We start from the raw sequence: 20,970 nt of genomic DNA, 5'->3' as shown, positions 1-20,970 counted from the left end.
TCAGGTCAGTAACACTTTAATAAAATGAACGGAATCTGTTATAACAACAGCTTTTTATTACATGGATTCAAATGAACAGCAGACCAATCATGTTCCCTGAAATTCAACACTCACATTCAACAGAGGCCTGATAGTGCGCTCCTCAACGCTTGTAGTTCTAAGGGGCTTCCTTCGAATTCCCTTTACAAAGCCTTGCGCAAAGAAGAGGTTAAGCACCAGTAAGAAAGACTGTTGCTAGCAGTTTTAGTCTTCATCATCTTCATCATGGTCATCAACAACAAACATGCAATTTCTTCCTTCTATGTACATGGCATTGTAAAATGGGCGCTACACTCTGCCTATGGTACAAAGTTTATAAATACAATATACCAATACAAAGTTGAAGCCATTAAAAAGAGCTTAATAACTACCAGGAGATAATTAAATCTGGGGTGTTGATGGACTCTATGAAGAGATTTAGAAATGACACACAAACTCAAACATAGTAAACATTTTACTTGGGAAGGGGTAAAGGGGGACTTCTTATGTGCTACGGGGGGTTTCTAAGTTGCTTCAGGCTTACTTTCTTTCTGCTATTATCTTTAAATACTGTAAAGCATTGTGAGCTGCGTCACTCTGGGCATTGCCACAGGAGATCCCGGAGCCATGACAGACTGTGATGGGACTGGTGGATAGTTCAGCGAGACACTGATACTGTCCATTGGCACTCAGCTCTTCTGCAATGACATTCAAACGGGACAGTTAAGACCAAGTGGATAGAAAGCAGATTCTCTGTGAAAGCAAGTTTTTACTATTGTCTTCCTTTATAGACCCATGGTATAGGACTCTGCTTCCTCCACATCTTTATCATCCTTATACAAACAGACACCAAAACACAACTGATCAACTCCAGTAGCTCTCAAACACAACTGGGCTTCATAATCACCTGACGGAGCTCAAAAGAAATGCAGGCTCAATCAGACACACAGGGCTAGGGGTTGGAGGAGCCAGATTCTTGCATTTCCTCTTAAGAGCTCCCAAGGCAATTCTAATGTGTCTAGTTGAACAGTGTTTGCAAACTGAACCACAGTGACTTTTTTAGAGAGGAAAAAACCATTTGCTAGAGAACTAGAGAGATTGTCTTCTTCCCTATGAAGTCTAGAGTTACTTTCAGTAGACATCTGAACCAGGAAATACAGGGTTCAGAGCAAGACTTCTCTCTTGCCTTCAATGTTCTTTTGTTATACATCTATGCAGATAGTCTAGTTCCATACTGCATATGGGTTAGGGTGTTTTAAAAATACCTAAACTCAGGAAACAAATGTTCTTCTCATCAACGGATCAATCACTGTCACTAAAGACGGTTAGATGACACAAGGGAAAGAGAAACAGGTGAGTTACAATTTGTTAAAAGTGGTCATGATTAAACGCTATTTCAGCTAGAGTCCATATAACAGGAAACATCCAGATACAGTGGAATGACTTCATGTGTGAAGAGGCTTTCTAGTGCTGGCGTTGAGGCTCTTTTGTTTTCTTTTAAATTGAGGTAAAATTCACATAACATAATGCTAACCATTTTAAAGTGAACTATTCAGTAGCATTTAGTACGTTCAGATATTGTGCAACCACCACCTCTCACTAGTTACACAACATTCACAACATTTCATTTCCCCCAGAAGAAACACCAGATACATCAAGCAGTTGCTCCCTGTTTTCCCTCCCCTGAAGCTCCTGGCAACCATCTTGGATTAACCTACCCTGGGTATTTGATATAAACAGTATCATACAACATGACCCTTTTGTGTCTGGCTTCTTTCACTTAGTATGTTTTCGAGGTTCATCCATGTTGAAGCATGTAGCAGAACTTCACTTCTTTTCATGGCTGAATAATAATAATTGCATGTATATCCCACGACTGATTTATCCATTCATCTGCTTATGGACATTTGAGCTGTTTCCACCTTTTGGCTACTGTGAAAAGTACTACTATGAACATGTGTGTACAAGTATTTGTTCGAATACCAGTTTACAATTCTTTTGGGTATATACCTAGCAGGATTGCTAGGTCATATGGTAACTCATTCGAAGAGCAGCAAAATTCCTGTTTTCCACTGCAGCTCAACCATTTTCCATTCCCACCAGCAGTGAGGAATGCTACAATTTCTCTACATCTTTGTCAACATTTGTTATCTTCTATTTTCTTCATCATAGTCATCATCCCAGTGGGTCTGAATTAGTACCTCACTGTGGCTTTGATTTGCATTTCCCTGATGACTAATAATAGTGAGATCTTTTTGTATGCTTGTTGGCCTTTTGCATATCTTTTTTGGAGAACATTTAGGTTCTTTGGAAGGTAACTGCATGGACGTTAGGCCAAATTAGGGGCGCCTGGGTGGCTCAGTTGGTTGAGTGTCCAATTTCAGCTCAGGTCATGATCTCATAGTTCATGAGTTTGAGCCCTGTGTCAGGCTCTGTGCTGACAGCTCGGAGCCTAAAGCCTGCTTCGGATTCGGTGTCTCCCTATCTCTCTCTCTCTGCCCCTCCCCAGCTTGCTTTCTGTCTCTCTAACAAATAAACCGAATTAAAAAAAAAAAGGTCAAATTAGCTGTGGTTTTTAGATTGCTGTTCTATATTTACAAGAACTACTTAGTTCTTAAAATTGGTAAGATTCGTTTTAAAGGCATCATTAATTCATAATCTCAAAGGCCATCTTAAGTTTCCTTCTTTTCCCAGATTCAAAACTATCCATAGTCCTATTCATAACATGGCTTATTCATCTCTGTATCTTAAACACTCAACAAAGTGTAGATACTTACAAATATGTTTGTGGGAGATGCAGGAGAGAAGCATCAAAGGAAAAGACTTCAAAAGGGAAGGGCTGGAGAAGGTACAAGGCCTTAGGACATGTTTACATAGCTGACCACTGCTGCTGCTGCATAAGGAATGCCTAGAGCCATTAACATTGTCCAGGGCGGATCCTCCTTCACACCTGACCCTTCCTAGTGTTGTAGAAACCAATTAACTCGAAATTCAACCTTGAAAAGCTAAGCCATTAGACTGATTAACACACTTGCTTAGCTGACTTTATGCACGTAGTCTTTAGCAATTATCCTAATAAAAAGAAGCTTCATTCTGGGGGTCTTCATTCTGACTCAAGTATGAGGACCTTCACTTAACTGCACTTTGTTTGTGGACTCATCTTTTGTGACTCCAGCCATACTCCCTGCAACATATTTATTGAATGAATCGTCTCCCATCAGCCATCTTTTCTGACAATGTGTCCGTACTAAATTCCCAGGTTCTGCATCATTTTCAGTATATTAAGATACTGCACTCGGGAAGTAGCAGACAATCAGAAGTTCTTTAAGCACCTAACCACCACAGCTAACAGCTCCTTCAAGCTAGGTCCCCATAGCCCACTGGGGATGCTATAAGGGATATCAAATTCTTCACATATTACACATGTTAAGTCAAGACACCAAACGCACATGCACACAGGCCACAAACACAGGTCGGCTTTATAAAGCTAATTAAAATCCAAACTGACTTGCTATGTAATTTGTCCACGTTTGTCTATCTAAGTGATTAAGAGCTCGAAGAAATCTAGAATAGCTGGGATGGAACAGAGTTATAAAGTACTTGTCCCCACTGATATCCTTGAATGGGCATATGGTGACAAAGTGGAGAGAAGGGGTCTGGCCCCCACAACCTTGGTACTTGTTCTCGAAGTGTGGGTGCCTTTTTATTTGTCAAGCTCTCCATCAGGGCTAGTTTAATAGACACAGTATCTGTGTCTAGGGGACTCCTCCCCTAATCTGACTCTACCACTAACTAGCTGTCATCTCAGGCAAGTTTCCGAACCTCTCCTGTGCCTTACTTTCTTTCCTTATATGTAAAAATAATAGACCTATTTCACAGGATTAGTTTGAGAATTCAGTTAAGTTGAAATATGTAATATCCCCACAACAGTGCCTGGCCTATAATAAAACTATAAATATGAGCTACTGTTTTTATTATTACAACTGTATAGATGATAGCTATTAGCATTATTTATAAGAATGGGACAGACAGATCAATGATATTACTATTCTAATTATATATATGTATAAAATATGTATTTATTATAAATAAAAATGTATTTATAAATGTATGTGTGTGTGTGAAAAAATATATATATTTATATATATTATATAATGTATATATATTTATATAATATATATAATATTAATATATATAATAATATATAATATATATTATATATATATATTTATATATAAAAAATATATATATTTATATTTATAATCCCTGGTCAATGAAATAAATTATAACACAGGTTTTGTTTTTCAAATACTTTTTAAAAAGAAACAGGTTTTGAGGTAAGCTAAGGAAAAAAATCATACCTATATCCAAATATGTTATATTAAAACCTTGTTCCTTGGCGATTTCACTAAGCAGCTGGATGTAATCTGTATTTGGAATACTGAGGAGGCTTCTTTTCAGTAAGTTGATCTTTTCACCAGGAGAATTCCTCAAGGAATGCCAAGTACATCCTAAAGAATGTCCTACTACATTTGTCTGAAAAACAGAGATGAAAATTAAGACTTTTAACTCTGACTGGGCTCTAATGCTATGATATAATTAAAAGTATTTATTAGGCACATTTAATGCTCTACCAAGAGAGCGTGTTTAAATGGATACCATTTGGTTAAACTTCCCATTTAAAGTAGACAACACCAACAAGGACACTCTTAACAAATACCACAATGTTACAGAAGAAAGAAACACATACAATAATATACTGGAAGTATTTAAAAATACTTTTGTGTAGGACAAAGGTCTCTCCGCCAAATTTTCTGATGGCCACATTAAGATGTTTGTTAAAAAAAGATGTCTTAAGAAATTTAAGAGCAGTATAAACCAACCTGCAAATAACTGAATCTGCCTAATGGAGCAATTTACAAATTAAAATAAAAACCAATGTTCTTATCTTCATGATTTCCTGTATCAAATACCAACCAATCATTGTAACTAACAGCTGTAGAGCAGAAAACAAACTGTAGAAAAGGTGTGATGTGCAAGTTAGGTTTGAGAAGAACAAGTCATTCAAATGAAAGGAAGGACGTCTAAAAGTTCTTATCAGACTTTTCCCAGATCCCAACCGAGCTTATGGTTTTTGTTTTCTTTTTTCCCCTTTTTTCTCCCTTATATCCATCCCTTTCTACCATGTTCGTTTATTTTTCTCAAATTGCTTTCATATCGTACGCCAAAAACAAAGTAGGGCAAGCTATTCTTAGTCTTATTTATTTTTAAAATTTTATTTTTTAATATAACTTGTCAAGTTGGCTAACATACAGTGTATACAGTGTGCTCTTGGTTTTGGGGGTAGATTCCTGGGATTCACTGTTTACATACAACACCCAGTGCTCATCCCAACAAGTGCCTTCCTCAATGCCCATCACCCATTTCCCCCTCTCTCCTATCCCCTCCATCAACCCTCAGTTCATTCTCTGTATTTAAGAGTCTCTTATGGTTTGCCTCCCTTCCTCTCTGTTTATAACTATTTTTTTTCTCCTTCCCTTTCCCCATGGCCTTCCGTTGTTTCTCAAGTTCCATATGAGTGAAAACATGTATCTGTCTTTCTCTATTTCACTTGCCATAATATCTTCCAGTTCCATCCATGTTGCTGCAAATGGCAGGATTTCATTCTTTCTTATTGCCAAGTAGTATTCCATTGTATATATAATCACACCTTATTTCATCAGTTAGACATTTAGGCTCTTTCCATAATTTGGCTATTGTTGAAAGCACTGCTATAAACATTGGGGTACATGTGTCCTTTCGAATCAGCACTCCTGTATGCTTTGGATAAATTCCTAGTAGTGCCATTGCTGGGTCATAGGGTAGTTCTACTTTTAATTTTTTGAGAAACCTCCACTCTGTTTTCCAGAGCAGCTGCCCCAGTTTGCAGTGCAACAGTGCAAGAGGGTTCCCATTTCTCCACATCCTCACCAACATCTGTTGTTGCCTGAGTTGTTAATTTTAGCCACTCTGACTGGTGTAAGGTGGTATCTCAGTGTAGTTTTGATTGGTATTTCCCTGATGATGAGTGATGTTGAGCATCTTTTCATGTGTCGGTTGGCCATCTGGATGTCTTCTTTGGAAAAGTGTCTATCCACATCTTCTGCCCATTTCTTCACTGGATTATTTGTTTTTTGGGTGTTGAGTTTGATAAGTTCTTTATAGATTTTGGATATTAACCCTTTATCTGATTTGTTGTTTGCAAAAATCTTCTCCCATTCCATAGGCTGCCTTTTAGTTTTGTTGTTTCCTTCACTGTGCAGAAGCTTTTTATGTTGATGAGGTCCCAATAGTTCATTTTTGCTTTTGTATTCCTTGCCTCCAGGGACATGTCTAGTAAGAAGTTGCTGTGGCCAAGGTCGAAGAGGTTGCTGCCTGTTTTCTCTAGGATTTTGATGGTATCCTGTAGGTCTTTCATCCATTTTGAGTTTGTTTTTGTGTTTGGTATAAGAACATAGTCCAGCTTCATTCTTCTGCATGTTGCTGTCCAATTTTCCTGACACTATTTGAAGAGACTTGTCTTTTTTCCATTGGATATTCTTTCCTGCTTTGTTGCAGATTAATTGGCCATACATTTGTGGGTCCATTTCTGGGTTCTCTATTCTGTTCCATGGATCAGTAGGTCTGTTATCATGCCATTAATATACTATCTTGATGATTACAGCTTTCTAAAACAACATGAAGTCTGGGACTGTGATGCATCTAGCTTTGGTTTTCTTTTTCAACATTATTTTGGTTATTCAGGATCTTTAAATAGAATTTCATATTCCTTAGTTGGAAATTTAAAATTTGGTTTTTAAAAAGTATCATTCTTTGATATAGTAATTGCAATAGGAACAAATATATAATGAAAAATAGTCTCTTTTGCTTACTATCTCTACCCAGGAAACTTATGTTGCCCTCCCCAGAGGTACTTAATGTTGAAACATTTCTTCAATATCCTTCTATAACTGTTCTAAATTCAAGCACACACAGTCTTCTTTTCAAACAAAAATGATAGCTTACTCTTCTACATCTTGTTCATTCTTCTCATGTCAATGCACATATATGTACTATATTTATCTTACCAGTCTTCAATTATGGGTTTTAGGTTATTTCTGATTTCTTGCTTTTACTAACAATGTTACAATAAAACTCTTTTGCACTTGGATGTCTTTACCTGTAGGATGATTTCTAGAAGTAGAACTGAGTCACAGAACATGTATGCTTTTAATTTTGATAAATACTTCCAGACTGATTTCTAAACCAATTTATACCTCCATCAACATTCTTGGAGGGTGCTTGTTTTCAGATACCCTCGCCAACAGCAGGTGCTATCGAACTTTGTAGGTTTCATCCATCTAAAAGGTGAAAATAGTATCTAGTTTAATGTCCATGAATGAAGCTGATCATTTTTTTTTAACCATTTGTATTTCTTCTACAGGGTTATCTTTTTTATTGATGTGTAAGAGCTTTTTATGTGGTACAGAAAACAGTCCATTTATAGATCAGTGTTCCAAATAATTTCTTCTTATTCTTAGATTTATTTACAAATTTTACTGCCATATAATAATAGGTTTTGTGTAGTCAAATTTATAAATCTTCTACTACTTTATAGCTTATAGGTTATACTAAAATATTTTTCCCTATGCTAAGAATTTTAAAAAGGAAAGCTCTTCCAAGTTTTCTCATACTTGGTTTCAATTCTTATGGTCACACTTTTTTTGTTTTTTTAATTTTTTTTTTTTTTTACACGTTTATTTATTTTTGAGAGACAGAGAGAGACAGCATGAGCAGGGGAGGAGCAGAGAGAGATGGAGACACAGAATCAGAAGCAGGCTCCAGGCTCCGAGCTGTCAGCACAGAGTCCGATGTGGGGCCCGAACCCACGAACCGTGAGATCATGACCTGAGCCGAAGTCGGACACTTAACCCACTGAGCCACACAGGCAACCCATGGTCATACTTTTTTTTTAATGTTTAGTTTTGAGAGAGAGAGTGAGAGCAGCGGAGGGGCAGAGAGAGAGGGAGATACAGAATCCAAAGCAGGCTCCAGCTCTGAGCTGTCAGCACAGAGCCTGTCAATTCTTATGTTCACATTTTTGATCCATCTGAAATTTATTTAGATATAAGGAATAAGGGAGCAACCTAAATATGTCACACATGCACAGGTATATACAGCTTCCTCTCCTTTCCTTCCTGCAAATGTGGCTGTTAAATTACTTCTACATTATTTATTGAATAATCCATCCTCTTGCCCATTGATTTGAAATCTCACTGTTACCATATCCTATACTCCTATATGATTATGGTCTATACTTGGGTTCTCTATTTTATCCTTTGTCTATTCCTGTACCGGTACGTGTTTTATCACTATAGATTTACAGTATATCTGGTAAGGTATAACCCCACCTTCGGCACTCTTTCTTTTCAGTTTTCTTGGCTATTCTTGAGAGTTCATTTTTCCAGATAAATGCAGTAAAGCTGTATTGAGATCCAAAGTGAATTCCAGTAGATTTTTTGTTTGCTTGTTTGTTTGGTTTTTAAAGTTTATTTATTTTGAGAGACAGAGAAGGAGAATGAGCAGGGGAGGGGCAGAGAAAGAGGGAGAGACAGAGAATCCCAAGAAGGCTCAATGCCGTCAACCCAGAGCCTGATGGCTTGATCTTATCAACAGGGAGATCATGACCTCAGCCCAAATCAAGAGTCAGATGCTTAACCAACTGAGCCACCCAGGTGCCCCAAATTCCAGCAGATTTTGAGACTACATTATCTTCTTAAGTACTATATTAACAATATTGAGTCTTCCTATTGTTAATAAAGAAACAGCTTTACATATATTCAATTTCTGTTAAATCCTTCAGTAAAGTTTTAAAGTTTTTTTCACATGGGTCCTGCACATTTCATTTTACGTTCATTCCCTGGCACATTATCCTCTTTTTTATTGTTGAAAATAAGATCTCTTTTATTCTACCTCTTAATATCTATAAATAAACTGTTGATTTTTTTCAAGTACACTTTAAAAAAGATTTCTATTTTACTATAAAATGATCAATGTTACCAAGCTCCATAACTTTTGTTAAGTAATACACACACACAACAAAAAGTCAAATAGTACAGAATTATAGAAGCAATAATCCTGAGCTTTGCTCCATCCCTACCTTTGGTCCCCTTTCCAGAAGCAATTTTTAAGTATCCTCTTTAATTACTGTGGTGGTTACTTTCATAACTGTAAATAATATGAAAAGCTATTGATTTTATTTATTAATTTTATGATCAATTACCTTGATAAATTCTCTTATTCTAGCAGATCTTATAGGAACACAATCATATTATTTTCAGTTAATGATCATTTATATCTCCTTTTTTTGATTTTCAACCTCTTATTGTTTTCTCTTGTCTAATTATATTGATTGGTACCTCTATAACAAGGTTCAAAAAATGCCATTAGTGGATATCATTGTCATATTTATGAAATTAATGGGAAGGGATGTAATAAGTAAATACATAACTATGATTTTGATTTTTTTTTGAGGTATATATTTTGAATCACAATAGGGATATGTTAATAGTGTTTATCAATGATTGTCAAGTATCTTTTTGGCACCCATTGGGAAGATTGTTTTTCTCTGACCCATTAATGTGATTAATTATAGTAACAGATTTACTAACCTTGAAATATCCTTGCATTCCTGAAATAAACCCAACCTCTCTATGGTATATTATTCTTTTATTGTTCCACTGAATATATTACTAAGGTTTTTCACTATAAGGGAGATTAATCCATAATTTTTTTCCATCAGGATTTGCTATTGTCAGGTTTTGGTGTTAGTGTTATTGTTGTTTTTGAAAAATAAATTTAGAAGCTTCCCCTATGTTATAGACGTATTGCCTGGAAGAGTTTAAATGGCATTGGAAATTACCTCTTCCTTGAAGATTTAACAGAATTCACCTATAAACCAATCTGTGCTTTGTGATTCTGGTGTCATCTCTGATCCAATTTTAAAAGAAGTGGGTGCAATGTTTTATGTTTTTCTATTAAAAAGGTAAAACCAAAATCATATTAATGTGTATGTCTTTGACTTTTTTTCTCTAAGAATGAGCCCTTATTTTATCATAAACTTGGCACTGCTATAATCTTCATGTCTCATTCCCTACCTCATAAACACTCAGATAATGAATGTACCACAAGATGTATCTATCTCTAAATATCAGAATCACAAGTAATATGTCACGTGTACCCTAACCTCTTAAGCTTTACATTTGTTTGCCCAGCTGCCTACTATCTTTACTTAACATATTCTACAAACATTTCAGATTCAGTACATTCTGCATTTAACTTACTATCTTCTCCCCCTTAAATCCCACTCATCTTCTGTGTTCCCCATATTATTAAATGGTGCCATCATCTACTCAGTTGCCAATCTAAAAATGTTTATTTCCCCCGTTTTCCTTACTCCCCACATCCAATCAGTTACCATGCCCCATTCACTTCGGTTTTCAAAATAATTTTTACACACTGACCATTTCAACTGCCACCAGTGTAGTAGAGGCCACCATCATTTCTCATCTGTTTTCTGTAACAATATTCTAGCATCTCTCTAAGACTTAGTCACTCACCACAGTGCAGCCGGTGATTCCACTTCTAATCCTGTCTTTCCCAGATTAAAATTCCTATGATTTTGCTCTGCCCTCAGGATAAAATTTAATCTCTTTACTATAATAGTCCCTTCCAGATTTAATCCCTCTTTGCCTCTCTGGCCTGACTCTTTGAGACACTCTCCTCCAAATTTATGCTCTATCCACACCAAATTATGTAGGGTTCCCAGATGGCATATAATGTATTACTCCTAGGTGTCTGTACGTGCTTTTTTTTTTCCTCTTTGGGTTTCTTTTCTCCTGTTCTCATCCTAAGGTCTTGACTTAGATATTACTTCCTGCAAGAAGTCTTCCTGAAACCCCTGGTCTTGGCTGGATCCTTCTCCTATGTTCCCGAGCACCCTCTCTATGGACCAGTTTGTTGGGGTCTTTTCTCTTTCAGTAGGCTACAAATTCCCTAGGGGCAGAAACTGTCTTATTCACAGTATGCACAGCACTTGACACAAAGTTTGGCACACAGTATGAGCTCACTAAATGTTTGGTGAGTGGATAAATGAATGAATGAACAAAGGCATGGGAATGCATTGTTAATTTGAAGGCAAAAATGGCACTACTGGCCTATCATTTTAGAATCCATCATATGATTTCGAATTTGATTTTGTCTCCCAAGCCCTCTCACCTAGTCACCCCGTGACAGCTAAAACTGGGGTGGTGTAGAACTCAACAGTGAGGAGATTTTTAAAAATTGCAACTCTGAGGTGTCTATACAAGAAGGAATCTAGGGAAGTTTCCTACAGTAAGAGCTACTTAATCACATTGACATCATAGGTGTCTTGATCATTACTCACTAAAGAAATGTGGTTCTCCGGAGAAATATTGCTGAATTTGGCAAGAAACTTCTCAGCAGCGTTTCTCTTGGCTTGTTTTTTTGATGCCCCCTTTCCTAAAAAAAAAAAAAAAAAAAAAAAAAAAAAAAAGTAGGTTTAGGAAAGAAATTAATGTCCACAGAGAATAATCAGATGTGTAAAATGTTGTTTTTGATGATTTTTATACACTATTCTTTTGCTGACCTGCCATCTTTGTTTGTTGTACCTCATACAACTGTTAATTCTTACATTTCTGAAGGCACTTCTTTGGCAGTTTATCTTTAATAAACTTTAACTATCTTTAATAGTTATACTTTGTGTTTGGAACAGCTCTATTTCCCTCTGCCTAGCTTCAATGAATCCCATTTGGTTTAACTGTGACCAAGCATTCAAATTTATCAAGATACGTTTGAATTGTAACTCTTATCTCTTGATGCCAACTTCTTGCTTGTAAACTTCTATACACTGACAACTGTGTGGAATTTTTTTAACATGAATAAAAAGGGCTTAGGGAAGATAACTGCAGTTGAAAGACATCATAAGTATCATCTACTTCCATCTTTTTATTTTATAGATTTAAAACGTGAGGCCCAGAGGGATTAGTGATCGGCCTACCTTTGCACACCAAGGACTGCATCAAGCATGGGAGCTGAAGTTCCCACTTCTGGTTCAGTGCTTTCTGCATTGGTCCACACTGCCTCTCAAGGGCAAACAGTTGCTTACTATTTGAAACTACTATCTAGCCAAGGTAAAATTTCATTTCACGCCATTTTAAGAATGATAGAAACAGGCTGCAGAAGTGAAAATAGGAACCCTCACTAGTGCTCTATTAAGAGACTTTTTCCTTGTAGTTTCTGGCCTTTACAACATGGAAGTTGCTATCATTCAAAAGGATGATTTCTACTTTATTTTTATCTCACGCTAGTTTTTGCCACCTAGCCTCTTATTAATCATCTTGTCTTCAAATGTGATCTTCTTCTAGTCCTCCAATCTTCTACAATAGTTGTTGAAATTCCTAAGAGGTTCACTATTGCTTTTTTCTAAAATGATTTTTAAGTCACTAACACATCAGTGCAGACTGTGTAAAGGGTCAATTATTTGCTACTTTCCATTACAAGATTTTCCATGATTCTGAAAAATATCAAATTAATAAGTATAAGAATTCTTTAAAAAAATTTTTTTTAATGTTTATTTATTTTTGAAGGAGAGAGAGACAGAGTGTGAGCAGGGGAGGGGCAGAGAGAGAGAGGGAGACAGAGAATCCGAAGCAGGCTCCAGGCTCTGAGCTGTCAGCACAGAGCCCAGCACGGGGCTCAAACTCACAAACTGCGAGATCATGACCTGAGCTGATCATGATCGGACGCTTAACCGACTGAGCCACCCAGGCGCCCCTGAAGTATAAGAATTCTTAAGCCAAATATTTAACTTAAGTTCAATTGCAGAAAGAGACAGTAGAACAGGAGTGTATCAATTTTTCCCCACAGAAATATTTGAAAGGAAATCACAACAGAAATTTCTATAGTCATTCATCATGTAAAAGTATTTCAAATGTCTTCAGTTTTAAGAGAGTAAAAAGAAGTAACTACCAGTTTCCATAAATGACTCGAGCCTGCAAATTGTGGTATATTCTCTCTTGTGAGCAGGTCCTCCCTCTTGGGAAAGGGTATATTCAGGAAGTCTCCAGCCATGATGAATAGCCAATTCCTAGAAAGTGGAGATGCGGCTTTAGTAGTAATTTTTCTATGCAATGGCTTAATCACATAAACGATAGTCTTTCATGATTTGGATCCCATTTCTAAGTTTGAAAGGAATAATGATATTCTGCAATGAAAAAATGGGGGAAGACCCTACATTCCCCATAAATACTCCAGCATTTTATATCTTGCAAGCCCACAATACTAAAACTGAAGCAGTTTACTGCTAGGATAGGAATGGTGTTCTTCCATTAAGCCATAGAGAGCCAATATCAAAGAGCTCATAGAGAAAGAGGAGCTACTATTGCCCTCTCGGGGAACATCAGTGAGGACATCTACAGGTCTCACTGTCATTCAGTTCCTAATGCCTCTCTTTCCTAGTTATAGACTTCCTGCCCACAGCTAGCTAACTACTGCATTGCAACAACAGCAAGATGAGCAGAGGCGGCAAACAGACAGACTTGGACAAAGCTGAGGAAAGATCAGGGGAGAACACTATGGAAAAACTCAGACAGCAAGAAAGGGACCAAAGGACTGGCTGGGTAATAGGGAGGGGAGCTGTCCAACAGAGCACATGGATAATCTGCAAGAAGGATATTCCGCATGCAGAAATTCAAAGCTGAGGTTTTTTGTTTGTTTGTTTGTTTTATAGAATAAGCAAATAAACTACTTCCCCTTTCTTGGGTTAGGCTACCCGATTTGGGTTCTTTATAAAGTCTTCTGTTCTAAACAGAAGTAGAAAGAGGTTTGTCACAAGAGTGGCAAGAAATATTCTTAAAGTATAAAACACTCTACCCATGTGCACTGAGGTCCTGTTGATCTCAAATGAGAATTCCACAAACCAAAGGCAGATACTGTATATGGAAGAAAATCCAAAACGTAAATAAATAGGAAAATAATTTCAAGTTAGTGCTGTAATATCTAATGATCACAACTGGGAAAACAAAATATCATACCATCTTATCTTTAAAATATTTATTCCTTATTTCAGCCCTTGTGATATCATCAATACATGACATCTTTCTTCAATAGACAACATGTTAAGTAAGGAAAAACTGTGCAACGTACCTGTAATGAACCAATAGGATTAAGCTGGTTCTTTGGTTGCTTAGAAGGGTCGGGCATTAAGGGGTCAGGAACTGCAAAGCTAAACATTTTTTTAAAGTGTTATAAAACAAAATACTTTTCCCCAAACTGTTAAATAAATGACAAGCATTTCCTATTTAATCCTCTATGCCTTTGCTCTTGCTTCTTCATGGAATGCTTTTCTTCCCCACCTGGATGAGAACATGATTTATCCATTATCTGAGATATATCTCAAATGCCACTTCCACTAAGAAACCTATCCTGTTACTCCAATGAAACATAATCTCTCCCTCCTTAGAAGTGTTGACATTTGGGTTGACCCTTTCTTAGGCAAATTATATGACCATAAATTATACTCTTACAAATACATGTAATTTGTCCATCCCTCACCACACCTCTCCTGTGTTCAGACTGTCAAATCCTTGATGGTAGGGCCTATGGATTACTTACCTTCATAAGCCTTGTAGTGCTTTGTATATTATGTGTTCAATAAAAATGTATTTAAATAAAGCATACTAATGTTACAGCCACAAAAAGGGAAGACTAACAATTAGGAAATTTAGCCTGGTAAGGTGAATGATACAGGTCATAAAGTTGTTTTTTCCCCTCATATAATTATGGAAGAAAGATCTGTTTGTTTGGTTTTTTTTGTTTTGTTTTTTAAGAAGAAAGATCTGTTTGATATATCATCTGCTCTATGCTAGAATGATCCTCCTAAGACTTACATATATCCTGCATAAAATAGATGGCCTGCATGAATCTGGTTCCAGCATGTGGGGATTGTAATTAGGGAAAAAGAGAACAATCTCTTCTAACTAGTTTAAATTTACTAGTTAGTTGGGGGATGAGTGTGTAACACTGAATAAAGCTGCATTCAAGGTTACTATCACCTACAAGGCTGAAGAGTCATTTCTTTGGTGACAAAAGAGGTTCAGTTATTGGCACTTCTTCAAGTTTCCTTTCCACCTGCCAGAACTTCAAGCTTTATATAGGCTGATGAGATATGAATATTCACCTACAATGCTGCACGCCGAAGCTACCCAAATAATTGTGATGGAGAAGTGAGAAAGTCTCTGTATTAAATCAGGCCACTTTAGCCCTGATTACAGCTTAGTAATTCCCATCTTATCTGTCAAGAAGCACAAATATATAGTAAAGTTTGTTAGCCTTTTTTGCTGACAAAGCAAAGTGCCCATGTGCAGAAAGGACACTACGTACACTCATTTCTACAAATGTACTCAACACTTTGGGTTGACCTTTGGACTGCACAGAAATAGCATGGTCACCACCAGCAAGGGGAGAATCCAATACCTGCCATGCCATTTTGGCATGTCTAGAAAGCCAGCATAAATCAACTATAACATATGACCCCAAAGAATCAAGAATCATTTTGTGAGATCTGAAGTTTGTCAATGCTTCATTCTAAACTACTCAAATGGTTTGGAAGAGCTTAGAAACGGGAGGAGCACTGCATAAGGACCTAAGTACGTGCTAAAGCAAAAGTTTTGAGGCTGGAGAAAAACTCATCCTAAATTCCCATGGGCCTCTGCTGTCAACTATGAGCAGATAAACCAGACTGAACTCCAAGAATAACTGAGTGCACGTAAAGAGAATCTGAAGGCTCAGCATGCCCCAGGACGTGTCCATCAGAAACCAAAGGACATCATCCAATGATACATGAGATGCTCCGGGACTAATACTTTCCAAAAGCACCTGAAGTGATAACACAAATTCATTTTGGAAAAATCATGTCAAGAATTAACATCCCCCTTAACATCTTCTTGTATTTGTTATACATTCCATAATAAAAGGAAATCTCTTTGTCTCCTTCTAAATTAGAATTCCTAAGAGTATTTTCCACTGATCTTTTTCCACTTCATTCCTTGTTTTCTGTAGTACAGAAGTTATTAAAGTCTTAATACAGTAAGATACTTGCCAGAAAAACTGGGGTTTTGTATTGTCGCATCCCAGTGAGGGGGGAAAACGCCTAGTTCACAAGAGCTTTCATTTAACAGTTAATTGGTGGACTGAATTTCTTAAGGATAAAGTCGTCTTTAATGGTGACAGGTTTTCACAAGGAAATAGAATTTTAGAGCTAAATACTAACAGCTGTTGACTTTGTTGCTTTTGTGACCATGTTCAAAATTTTAATCTTACCTCAGCCATGATATTTTTGAGCTGCAGAATACAAAGAAATTTAGCTCACCAAATACTTGCATTGGCTTTCAAAATGTTTATGGCAGCCTCTGCAGCTCTATGTTTCGCCAGCTTCTTACTTGTACCTTCACCTGAATTAAGGTTAAGAAAAAAATGTTTTTATATGCTGTGAAAATATGAGGCTTGCATAGCTGTTTGCATAATGCAAAACAAAGTCAGTACAGTTTTTGTATATATACACGCAGGTAATAAAAACATACTACATACTGTAACAAAATATTCACCATATGAAATTAATATATGAAAAACCCATGATTTTAAACATTTTACCTATTTAACTTTATGAATCCCTATATTAACAAAATCTGTATATGTTTATTACATAAAATGGTAATGAAGTAGGCCATGCCACACTTTATGAAAAATACAACTTAGTATTTTACTTTTCCTTATTCCTAGAGAGAGAGGAAATTCTTCTGTAGCAAGAAGTTTTCTTCAAAGGAGCAGAGCTACTTATATCAACCCTATTTGACAGCAAAATGTGCACAATTTTATTCTAATCGTCCATCCTATACTGGATTAAAGCCCTGACTGGCTAAGCAGTCCTAGATACATGTTGGGTACAGTGGGAGAAGGTTTATACAGGTAAGATGAGAATTTATGTTATGTGTCTTTGATATAATCTGTATCTCTTGGTAGTCAATGGGGTGGCAGGGGGTAGGCCTGACTAATCACTGAAATTGAAGCCTAATTTCAGTAAGAAATCACACCTGCTAAATAGTAAATCCAACTAATTTCCTTCTGAGTTCAAACTAGGTGTTGAGAACCCTTCAAAAGTGGTACCAAAGTGCTGATGTCCATTTCTCCAGTGTGGAAGAAAGAAAAGGGATATGGAATGAATTTCAACTGTGACTCTCAAATGTCTGAGGACGTACAACCCATATGCCTTTATCTACTAACGTAGGTATGAGGGATACGGTGGAATACGAAACAGAATCCCTGCCCTCGAAGACCACACAGCCCAGTATGGGACTTTGCCTGTAAATACGCATCTGAAATACAGTCGTATGTGTTAAACAAGCTTAAGTGCAGGGTGGAGGGGAAGCACACAAAAGGGGTAGCTCCTTTACTTGGGAAGGATTCAGAAAGTTTTCATGCAGGAAGAGAGAACTCAATGAGGACATAAAAGATTAGGAAAAGCTAGTAATGTGAAGAGAGTTGGGGGTTAGGAAGAGTATTCTAGGCAGAGAAAAGAACACCTGCAAAGGTTCAGAGGCAACACAGAGCATGGTGTTCTCAAGAGCTCCAATCAGTTGGTAGGTGAATGCTTAAGGAGATGAGTTTTGAGATGAAAGGCTACAGAGTTGGAGGGTAGGAAGGGAGATCAAAGAACAGTCTCCGAAATCTGTGCTTCTCAAACTTTAATGTCCCTAGTAATTGCCTGGGAATTTTGTTAAAATGCAGTCGCTGATCCAGCAGGTCTGGCATGGGGCCTGATATTCTAGAGCAGTTGCTTCAAGTGCCCAGGTGATACTAATGTTGCTGCTGATCACATTTTGAGAAGCAAGGCTGTTAAGTCCTATTAAGAAACCTGTATCTATCCAGAGGATGATGGGCAAACCACTGAATGATTTAACAGCAAGAAGAACACAAAAAGATTTGAATGCCAGTTTCCTTTGAGGAATGGACAGCCTGAGACTAGAAGCTGAGAGAGCAACTGTGAGATAGCAGCTGTGGCCCAAGTGCGCGAAGACAGCGGCCGAGACACCAGTAATGAAAACAGAAGGGAAGGAGGCAGGTACCAGAGATGCTTAGGAAGTAAGACTTAGTGGAAGAGTGGGCAAGAGGCAGAGGGATGGGAAGGAGTCAAGAAAATGAAACCCAACACTCTACTATGAGCGAATGGTGATGGTGGTGCCTTTACTGAGCCAGGGAATAGAGGTGGAACAGATCTAAGGGAAAAGAGATGGATTCAGTCTGGGCCATCCAAGTGAAGATGCCCAGCAAGCACAGGTTGGAAGACTGTTCTGTAACTGGGGCTGGGTTGAAGACAGAGATTTCAGAATTATCAGCCTTTAGATAGTATTTGAAGCTGTGGAGGCACATAAACTTGCATAGGAAGACAGGGCAGTGTGGGGAGAGTAGGGGACCTACACAGAATGGTTGGTTGCCATAGGCTGTTAATCTTAAAGGGAAAAAGACCATTTCTTTTCTTAAATTTTCACTGAATATTTAAAAATAGATCTGCTAAAGGAGTAATGCAATGATTGTATGGTTCATAATGAGTAAACTTGTAGCTGGCATTTACAATCCACCTGTCTCATATAGACAAAAAAGCCTCAAGATTTTCTTAAAGCAGTTTCAAGGAAAATAGTGGATTCCAGACTTTCAGGGACCTAAGCAAATGATGCCTTTCATTTACCAGATGGTGCAACTCCAGCCTTCTTGTGGAATTGTTTTCTTAGCATTCTTCCAAATTTAGTATTCAATATTTTTTTGTGTTTGCAATTAAATATACATAAGAAATAGAATGCCTACATTTACAAATGGGCAACTTCAGTTATCATTTGTTCAAGCTCACAGACCATAATAAGGGGAGTCTGAACTCTGAAACTTCATTGGTATGTGACTTTGGGCATGTTACTGATAATCTCTCTGAATCCGTTTCCTCATGTATAAAAAGGGAGATGAGGGGCACCTGGGTGGCTCAGTCAGTTAAGCCTCCCACTTTGGCTCAGGTTGTGATCTCATCGTTCCTGGGTTCGAGCCCTGCATTGGGGGCACATCGGGCTCTGTGCTGACAGCTCGGAGCCTGGAGCCTACTTCAGATTCTGTGTCTTCCTCTCTCTCTCTGCCTCTCCCCTGCTCGTGCTCTGTCTCTTTCTCAAAAATAAAATAAACATGAAAAAAACTGAAAAAAAAAAAAAAAAAAAAAGGAGATGACATCTTACTAAAACCTGTACAGGGTCAGGAACTAGAAGGTGCTATGAAATGCAGTATTTGAGCCTTCTGTCTTCCTCATTTTGTTTGGACACAGAATCAAGTGTGGTACAACGGGCCTAAAGTCCCAGATGGACACTATGGACAAAGAGAAGAGGCTCAGAATATTTTGGGATCAGGTCTCTGGGCATCTGCTATAATCTATGATACTACGAAACTTGTCAGCACCTACTGACCCAGCTATGGTTGCTCCAAAAACCTTTCCTGCTTCTAATTCTTGGAAAAACCGTAGGAGGATCCTAAGGTATGTTTCTAAGCTTCTCTTGGTGTCTGGAGAGGAGAAAATGAAGGAGAGAATCAGATGAAGTTGGAAAGTCCCCATGACCTGAGATGAGAGGTCTCAGTTTCAAGAGCCTGCTCCTCACAGCTGTCCCTGGTTTAAAAAGGGCACTTTTCCGAACTGAAAAGCAATACCAAGTCTTGCCGGCCAACCCACATGGTCATCGGGGTTAACTGAGCACACAGACCTGTGCAGGTTATGTCACCAACGGTTACTCTGAAGGTGAAAGTGGGTACGTGTATTTGCACATCGGATCTTTCACATTCATAAACCGGGATGTTCTTGGTCTTCATGCCGTATTCGTGTAATACTTGAATCGGTGTTTTCCCTGGCTTAGCTGTAATCATCTTCCCCAAACTGCAAAAACCAGAAAAGGTGTGCCTTGCATGCCAAAGCGGAGAGGGAAGCAGAAGCATACAGAGGCTAGATTTGACTGCTACCAACAGTGATGCGGGAGGCGCCGAAGCTCCCCTGAGGCCAGCACCAGCGATGGCGAAGCGCACCAGTCTCGCAGCCCCGCTGCGGCGGGCAACCGGCAGGGTGAAAGGGGCTGTAAGGAGACAACTTAAAAGCGGGTGGGGAGGATTCGCTCGGGTCTTGGGTGCTGCTACCGCTCAGGACCAACCCCACATAAACCCCCTCCCGGGCGGCAGCCGCGGGCCATCTCCGCCCACCCCGCGCGCGCACCGAGGCCGCAAGCGGGGCGGGGCCAGGCCGCAGACCCCGGCCCGCGCGCCGCCGGGAGGGCGGAGCTGAGTGCCGGCGGGTCCGCCCGCAGCCGCGCGGGCGAAAGCGCCGGGAGGGAGCTCTACCCAGAATGCCGCTGGAAAGCGGGCTCTCCCGCCCCGCCTCTTGTGCCCACCACTCCCGGCCCTGCCCAGCTTGGCCGCGACCGTTCGGGTGCTGACCTGAAGGTCCCGCTGTCCTCCCGCTCCAGCGGCGGGGCCGCAGCGCGATGCCTGCTCTGGGACATAGCGAAGAAAGGACGGTCTGGCGGCAGGCGGAAGAGCGGTGCCGAGCGACGTCCTCGCTCCCCGGGTCAGCCGGTCCCCGAGAGGAGCGCTCCAGCGGTGCCGCCTCCTCCGACTCCCCCTTCCCTCCCGGCTTGCGTCCCTCTTGCGAAGGGGACGGGCGAAGGCGGAGCCTCGGTGCAGCAGCGCCGGCCACGCCCCCTCGCTGTCTGGGCTGCGGGTCTTACTCTAAGGTGGGCCCCGCCCGCCGGTTCGCGGGTCTCCTGGGCGTCCGGCCCGCCC

The 20,970-nt window shown here is 39.1% G+C and overlaps 1 protein-coding gene across 5 annotated transcripts; it reads right to left on the bottom strand.

Moving 5' to 3' along the window:
- On the bottom strand, positions 1-20,836 carry PRKRA (protein activator of interferon induced protein kinase EIF2AK2). Of its 5 annotated transcripts, XM_019460795.2 has the most exons (8): positions 20,626-20,836; positions 19,905-20,074; positions 16,487-16,568; positions 14,263-14,341; positions 13,087-13,204; positions 11,483-11,577; positions 4,380-4,554; positions 1-716 (listed from the first exon to the last, which is right to left on the bottom strand). In XM_019460795.2, exons 1-8 carry the CDS (start codon positions 20,688-20,690, stop codon positions 559-561), a joined length of 942 nt encoding a protein of 313 aa, XP_019316340.1. In that variant the 5' UTR covers positions 20,691-20,836; the 3' UTR covers positions 1-558. The 5 variants fall into 5 exon arrangements, with proteins under 5 accessions (XP_019316340.1, XP_019316357.1, XP_019316376.1 ...); XM_019460812.2 differs by lacking the exon at positions 19,905-20,074 and having other exon boundaries at positions 16,438-16,568; positions 20,626-20,828; XM_019460831.2 differs by lacking the exon at positions 19,905-20,074 and having other exon boundaries at positions 20,626-20,652.
- Between the last annotated feature and the right edge of the window lie 134 nt (positions 20,837-20,970).

The sequence above is a fragment of the Panthera pardus genome, unplaced genomic scaffold (genome assembly GCF_024362965.1).
Source record: "Panthera pardus isolate Hobbes unplaced genomic scaffold, ASM2436296v1 HiC_scaffold_10, whole genome shotgun sequence".
Lineage (NCBI taxonomy): Eukaryota > Metazoa > Chordata > Mammalia > Carnivora > Felidae > Panthera > Panthera pardus.
Note: the sequence above shows the minus strand (reverse complement) of the source record. Positions and strands in the feature narration are given on the sequence as shown.